The following is a 7750-nucleotide window of genomic DNA, read 5'->3' as shown; positions in this document are numbered from 1 at the left end:
TTCCATCGTTTCTTGTCCTGCCTTTTGGTGCTTTGGAAATAAGTTGACCCCATCTTCTTTGCAACAGCCCCTCAAATACTGGAATACTGCGATCATGTCACTTCTAGTCCTTTTCTCTAGACTAACCATGCCCAATTCCTGTAACTATTCATATGTTTTTTAACTCCAGGTCCTTAATCATCTTAGTTGCTCTTCTTTGCACTTTTTCCAAAGTCTCAATGTCTTTTTTTGTAATGTAAACTGGATGCAATATTTTGTAAACTGGATGCAATATTCCAGGAGTGGTTTTACTAAGGCTTTATAAAGTGGTACTAATACTTCATGTGATTTTAATTCTATGCCTCTGTTTATGCAACCAAGGATTGTATTAACTTTTTTGGCTGCTGCCACGCATGCTGGCTCATGTTTAAGTGATCATCCAGTAGAACTCCAAGGTCCCTCTCACAGTTACGGTTTTGAGCCAGGTTTTGCCTAATCTTTACTTGTACCTTTGGTTTTTCCTGCCTATGTGTAAAACCGTGGAAACATGCAGAACTGCTCTGTAGAAGATGCACTTTCCTGTGTGCTTCATCTTAGCTTGATGCATCTGGAGGGGAAGAACACTTGTGCAAATGCTGTTTGTGGATTTTAGTTCAGCATTCAACACAATCATCCCTCAGCATCTGGTGAACAAACTGGGCCAATTAGATTTTAATACTCCTTTATGTAATTGGATACTTGATTTCCTTATTGATAGGCCCCAGGTTGTGCGAGTTGGAAAGAAAGTTTCCAATTCCATCTCTTTTCCAATTCTCAGGTAATTCCCCAGTGTTCCAGGATTTTTGAAAGATATGATACAATGATTCTGAGATAACTTCTGCCAGTTCCTTCAAAACTCTGGGAAGTAATAAGTGTTCTCTTACCATTTTGTTTAAATTTTTATTTCTAATCTGTCTTTTACAGTACAATACAGTTATGCTTTTGGTAGGTTGGGCTATAAATGCCCCAGGCTGTGATTTTTGTATCCCCCTCACAAAAATAAGTTATTTACATTTGCATGGGCTGATAGTGCAGGCAATCTCCTTGTTCTGTTTTAATGGCAAGCACAGTGTAAGAACGTTCTGAACTGGAAGAGATCATTCAAATAGGCTGGCCTTTGATAAAGACAGAAAAGACTTAGAATTTATAACTGAGTAAACTGGACATAATGACACAATCAGTCTCCTGTTCCCAAATGCACCATGCACCCTCCGCTCATTAAGTTTTCTCCATTTTCCATTTACAGTTTGCATTTTTGCCCTGAATATAGCTTCTTCTAAGGCAGGGGTGTCAAACTGCCGGCCCACGGGTCGGATGCATCATCCAGAACCGCACCTACCCCATTGCCGGCAATGGCAAAACCGTTTGACATGTCTGTAAGGAATTAAAAATTCTCTAGTCAGAAATTAGGGCTCTTGAAACATTTTTTAAACTCTCTGTGACTTGTGATTCCAGTAGCAAAAATACTTCCTGTTATTCCTTTGAAATGGCCACTCCTCACGTCACTTCTTCCCAGCAAGACTCCAGATGCTCGGTCCAATACTGTCTGCTAGATGAGAAGGCAGGTGTCCAGCAAATTGGCTTAAGCTGATAGTGTTTTAAAAAGCACCAAAACATGACCAGAGCACATGCACAGAGATATGGGACATTTCCAGACAAACCAAATATCTTGGGTTTTTTTTCTCTCTATATCAATTAATTACATGTTTTAAAATTTGCTTTGAGATTCAAAAGCCACTTTTAGTCCCTGGGTGTTTATAAAAACAGGCAGTAGAGACTGCCTTGTAGCTTGCTGTCACTTTTCCAGGGGGCAAGAGATATATCATGAGGCAGCTATGCATGGACACACTATAGGTGATTAGAGACAATGCTGGAGTAGAATAGTATGAGTCCTCACTCATACTACTAGCAGCTTGGAAGATGCAATTGCATGGAAGTTGCAGAACTACTTGGTTTCTTTATAGACTCCGATGAACCAAGAAATACCCAGCCCAAGAGTACTAGCTTAAGCAAAAGCTCCATTATGTTTACATAGCAATTAAAGTCAACTGCTGCATTTGTAGTGTGAAGCTTGGGTAGAATCAAGGGTTGGAGGAGGCAATTTAAACTACAGTACTGAGTCCATTAAAGGAACCTAAATTTAAAGCACCCAAAAGAGATGGCTCTCTTTCTTCTGCCTAAGCACATCCCAATACAGAGGAGCCCACCACATCTCTAATTGTTTCTGTCAGATTCTGTCAGATTGCTCTGTAGCAAGTTTTCTTAGAAGAAAGATTCCATTAGAATCTCCCTTGCTATAACAGAAACCCATTTTGTGTCCAGTATCTGGAATGCTACTTTCAGCTACTTTAAATATATTCTCAGTTGTCTTTTATCAGGGTTAAACTTAGGCCCAGATAGAGTGAAATGATAGCTGTTGGTGCAACCAAGTGAGAACCATTAGGATTTTTGACCAATTTGATCTAGTGGTTAAGGCATCAAGCTAGAAACCAGAACACTAGGTGTTCTAGTCCTGCCTTAGGCATGAAAGCCAGCTGGGTGACTTTGGGCAAATAAAAACAAATAACATTCCTTGGTAAATAATGGGAAATATGTTCCTATAAAGCAGTCGTTCTGAATCTCGGTAACTATAAAATGCCAGGAGAATTCTGGTAGTTGAGGTCCACATCTTAAAAGTTGCTCAGGTTGAGAAACACTGCTGTCGAGGAGTACCATATTTTTCCATGTATAAAATGCTATTTTTTCCTGCAAGCACCCTGTTCAAAAATCAGGTGTGTCTTATACAAGTGCAGTGTCTTATACATGGAAAAATAATGGTAACCTCTGCAGCCCAGGGCATGCCTGTGTGGGTTGCCATGCTGCCTGGTGCAGGTGTCAAGCCCCTGTGGGCTTGCCACTAATGGGGTGGGGAAGGGGGCAAGATTGGCGGCCGGCCAAACTTCTGGATTTGCCGGCTCAGCTCAGCGCAGAGAAACTCACATACCAGAGCGTCTTATACAAGGGTGTGTTTTATAGACGGAAAAATATAGTAATTCCTATTGCCATCACTAAGTCTTCTTCTGAAACTCTTGATTTGTCTATAAACATCACTTAGTGGAATATGTGGAGAATATAGCTACAATTCAGTTGATGGGTTGTTTAAAAACAAGAATGAAATAATATTGATTGTTCAAAAAGATCATCTAAAATTACCATTTTTTCTAAATCTTGTTTTTGAAAAAAAAATTCAACTTTGATGCAGCTTTTTAACTTTTCCAAAGAATCTTTGTCATAATAATATAGAAGTATTCAGATTTAGCATTGCATTTGTTGTTATTTAAATTGCTTAGTGTTACAATATTTTATAATATTAAGTAAATTCTTGGAAATGTCTCTCCTAGCCAAACTAGCTATATGGTTCTCATTTCCAGCAGTCTTTCACCTAATTAACTCGGACCAGGAACCCAAAATTAAACGTCTCCATTAGCATCATGAATCACTTGCAGTATTCTCCTTTCCCTATGGATTGAAGGATGGATACTAACTGAATCCCCAAGACTCTGAATTTCCTTCCAAGATGGTTAAAATATATGGTGATTTTATAGTTAAAATCAGTTTTATCTCTTTTCATGCAGTATCATGTATTCATATGTGTTAGCACAGGGGTGTCAAACTCAATTTCATTGAGGGCCGCATCAGCATTGCGGTTGCCCTTGGGGCCGGGTGGATGTAGCCAGGGTGGGTGCAGCCTACTGGGTGGCCATAGATGGAGTGGGTATGGTCTTCTGGGTGGGTGTGGATGGAGTAGGTGTGGCCTTCTGGGTGGGCATGGCCAGCTCTACATCATTCACGTCAAGGGTGCCTGTGGGAGCCTGGGCAGGAGTGGGACAGATCTGAGGGTCTCTGGCAGAAGGGGATGGGACCAGGGCAAGTGCCAAGGCATGGTCCACTGGAGGAGCCTCGCTGTTCCTCTTAGGCCATGCCGGGGGGGGGGCTTATGGAGCTAAGACTGAATGCGTTTCAGCATAGATGGCCACCACAAAATTGCACATTGGCTCCCAGTTGGCCTTGGCCAGGGCCAAGGCAGAGGGGGCCGTTCCCTCACTGTTTCCAGGATGGCTTCGCGGGCCACATGAAGGCCGCAGGCCGTATCCGGCTCCTGGGCCTTGTGTTTGACATGTCTGTGTTAGCAGGATGGGATTATAATCATCAATAGACTTGATAAATCTTGAAAACTGTCATACTTTTCATATTTGTTCTTGGTTAACAGCACACCTTTAGGAACAAGTGGATTTTGTCAGCATGTTGTGTTTCCTTTGCACAGGAACTCAATGGGTACTGTGGGCCAATTATTCTCTCTTAAACCAGCCTACCCACCCCATATGGTACAATAGTTATTGTGGGGAGAAATGAGAGGAGGGAGTCCTTGTATACCACCTTCAGCTCTTATTTGGAAAACAGCATATGCATCTAATGAATCAATCAGTAATACATTTGCTTCTGTTTCTTGCATCAATGAGTCATCAATTATGATTCTTTTCTTTTTCTGCTTATAAGGTAAGGCTATATCTTGTTTGCCCTTCAGGGATCCAGTATGCTGCTGTCCATCCAGCAATGCCTGCCTACCTTTCTTTCTTTGCAACAGTCTCTTGGGGTATGAAAGGGTTACCCTTCCCCGTTCATTGATTTGCAGTAGGACATATATCCAGTTTCTTTTTAAATAGCTCCCCAAAATACAAGCAATCAGCACAGGTTGTATTCAATATTTTAATTTTTCTTTAAAAAAAATCCCAAAGGCATCAGCTTGATTCACAGATGAGAAGAATGCTCATGTGACAGCCAAGATTGCTTCTCAGCCTTGAAAAAAAATTGTAGCGGTACTCTGCATAGCCACTGACAAACAAATAGCCCACCCCCTCCTTTTGCCTAATGGATGGGATCCAAATGAGAGGAGCAGCAGTTTGAGAGAACTTGGACCGAACAAAAGTAGAACTAGAACAAGGGTCTTCAAACCTGGCAACTTTAAGACTTGTGGACTTCAACGGCCAGAATTCCTCAGCCAGCCAGAGAATGAGAATTTGTATCAGACAAAGTATCTCCCTAGTACAAATTCCAGAAACAGGACTGCGGAAGACAAGAACCAAAGAGAAAGGAAGAAGCTACCTTTCCTGAGCTCCTGCTTTTTGCTCTGTCACTCCTGATGTCCCTGGCAGAAAGCCTGCCTCACCAAGAGTATTATTTGGTCTTTGGTAGCACAAAGTGAGCATAAACCCAGTCAAATAGTATCAACTTGCAGATGAGGTGAGACAGCTGAGTGAGGGACCAAAATTTAATCCCTCTTCATGTCCAGTCTGGGCTGCAATAGACAAGGATCAGTACCGACCAAGCACAGTGGCCAAGAGTGCCATGCGGATATACATGCCGTTCTCTGCTTGCCGGAAGTAGGCTGCACGGGGATCCGAGTCCACCTCCACACTAGAAAGAGTTGCCAAGATAAGGATTATCATTTACCACCCCCAAAATCTGCAGAAGCTTTCCCTCTCCTCCCATGCACAATCTCCTAAAAGAGACCACTGCTTTATTCAGTAAGAATGGTAGTTTGATCAAACAGAACACTTGTTTTTGATAGGATTTTCTGAGCTAAGAGTTTTGATGTCCATAACAGAGGTCCCCAAGCTTTCTCGGTTGGCGGACTGAAGGGAAAGGCAAGGGGAAGTATTTTACGTGTACGCGTGACGCAAACGGGGTGACGCTACTGCCCACATGACACTCACTAGCCCTGCCCCATTTTTGCCACATGGGCACTAGTGCTGCCCTGTTTTTGCTGCGTGGAGCCCCGTTTAATCCACATGGAACCCCGTTTAGGCCAGGTGGAGCCCCATTTAGGCCGCACAATGCCCTCTTTAGGCTGTGCGGCTGTGGCACTAGCATGAATGGGGATGAATGGGTGCACTGGCCATCCTGTTTGATGGCCCAATGGCCAGCAGGCCACGGCCTGGTAGTGGGCTACGGCCCACAGGTTGGGGACCCCTGGTCCATAACAATCTTAACAACCCAGGAGTTTTAACTTGATCAGAAGTAACATTTTGTTCTACTTTTCAGATGGAGATAATGTGAGCTGCTGCTTACCATTCCTCCAGCATCAAGGATTGAGCCTTTTATGCATGCAGGCTGGGTGGAAAACTCTTGGAAGAAAGTCTTACCCAAGAGCAGCATATTTTTTATTCCAGCAGAACATAAATGAACTGAGCTAGGATTAGCTCCTTCGCACCTGATTTCATTGACACGGGGCATTGGATGCATCACCACCATCTTCTTCTTGGCCCGGGTCATGATATGCGGTGTCAAGATAAACTGCCCAAAACACTAGAGAGAAAAGACTTGAATGAGTTCTTAGTTGTTAGCAGCTCTATCCCATGCTGAAGGAAACTGCCCATTTCTGCAAATGCCAATTTTCAAGCAGTTTCAAAATACTCAGCCCTTGTGTTGCTCCAAGTTGTCAGGATCCAGAAAAATGAGTTTAGCTAGAGATTCCACATTTTGAGCCCTTGGAAAACATGGATTCAACCACTGAAGTGAAGAGACCAAGGCCAGGATTTGCCAAACTGACATACAAACTAGGCGATTTTGTATGTTTCTCAAATAAATTAAAAAATAAATGATGTCTGAAACAATAAACTGAACCAAATTAGCCCAGTATGTGATGTGAATCCAACAAGTGTGACCTTAGCTAGAAAGCAGGGTATCTGTCTCAATAAAAGGGAAGAACAGAATCTTCTCTTTTTTTCTAGAAAGAGAATATATACTAGAATGTATTTTGATGGTGAGGGGAAACAAAGCATCTTGTGCTGCTGGCTGGGACAAGAGACTCATACACATATTTATTTTCTGAGGTTCAGAAAATAATTCTGGGAGCAACTTAATTATAGCTTGTTCAAGAAATGAAGGCTGAAATAAACCAGGACTTAGGGCAATGTGTGAGTCAGTATATTTGTGTGAGTCAGTACATTTGGTGTACTGACCTGGAGGACAGTTCATCTGCTGCTTTCACTTACCATCTCATATTCCTGGACCGAAGCAAAGCGCTCCTTCTGGATGCGAGTCATGTAAAGAACATCTGTGTCTGGTAGAGCCTCTTCAATGTTCTCAAACTCTTCCTGGGAAAGAAGAGTATAAGGAGGAATGAGTCAACATCAAGATGCAAGCAAGAACCCATGATGGTAAACTTCCCTCCCACCCATCTTCACCTGCTTGATTCCCTTGGAGGCTACGAAGTCGAAGATATCAGAGGGCATGCGCAGGTTGGGTGGAGTGACATAACGTAAACTGACACGGTACAAGGTCAGAAGGCGGGCGAGAGAATGGACTGTGCGCCCATGCTTCAGGTCTCCCACCATGGTGATCTGGAAAAGAGGGAAGAAGATCATGAGGTTTTCTGATCTGTGGAAAGTAGGCATGCAGACAAAAGTATTAGCATAAGTCCACAACTTCCCTTACCGTCATGCCATTGACAGTGCCCAACTCTTCACGGATGGTGAAGATGTCCAGCAGACCTTGAGTGGGGTGTTCTCCAACTCCATCACCTGCATTAATCACAGGTTTGCGGCAATGTTTGGCAGCCAGCTGGTATAAAATGAGAGGGGAAGAAGCCATTAAAGTTAGCATTTGACTCATGTCTTTATTCAGTCAGTTCATAAGCCCTTTGTGGCTTCCATATAAATTGCTGTTAATCAGAAATCAGCAAATCTGATGA

General features: G+C 42.8%; 1 protein-coding gene across 1 annotated transcript in view; it reads right to left on the bottom strand.

The window, feature by feature from the left end:
• Positions 1–4750: 4750 nt before the first annotated feature.
• The window catches only part of CAD (carbamoyl-phosphate synthetase 2, aspartate transcarbamylase, and dihydroorotase), a 34393-nt gene continuing 31393 nt past the window's right edge, over positions 4751–7750 (bottom strand). Inside the window, exons 40-44 of the mRNA XM_039346107.1 lie at positions 7495–7620; positions 7245–7400; positions 7053–7154; positions 6269–6363; positions 4751–5472 (exon numbers count right to left, since the gene is read on the bottom strand). Coding sequence (XP_039202041.1) covers positions 5370–5472; positions 6269–6363; positions 7053–7154; positions 7245–7400; positions 7495–7620 — 582 coding nt within the window. The 3' untranslated portion in view covers positions 4751–5369. The remainder of the gene's footprint in view (positions 5473–6268; positions 6364–7052; positions 7155–7244; positions 7401–7494; positions 7621–7750) is intronic.

The sequence above is a fragment of the Crotalus tigris genome, unplaced genomic scaffold (assembly GCF_016545835.1).
Source record: "Crotalus tigris isolate CLP2741 ecotype Arizona unplaced genomic scaffold, ASM1654583v1 scf7180000017987.690289119674:8195010, whole genome shotgun sequence".
Taxonomy (NCBI): Eukaryota; Metazoa; Chordata; class Lepidosauria; order Squamata; family Viperidae; genus Crotalus; species Crotalus tigris.
The sequence above is the reverse complement of the archived record's forward strand: the minus strand, read 5'-3'. Positions and strand labels throughout refer to the sequence as shown.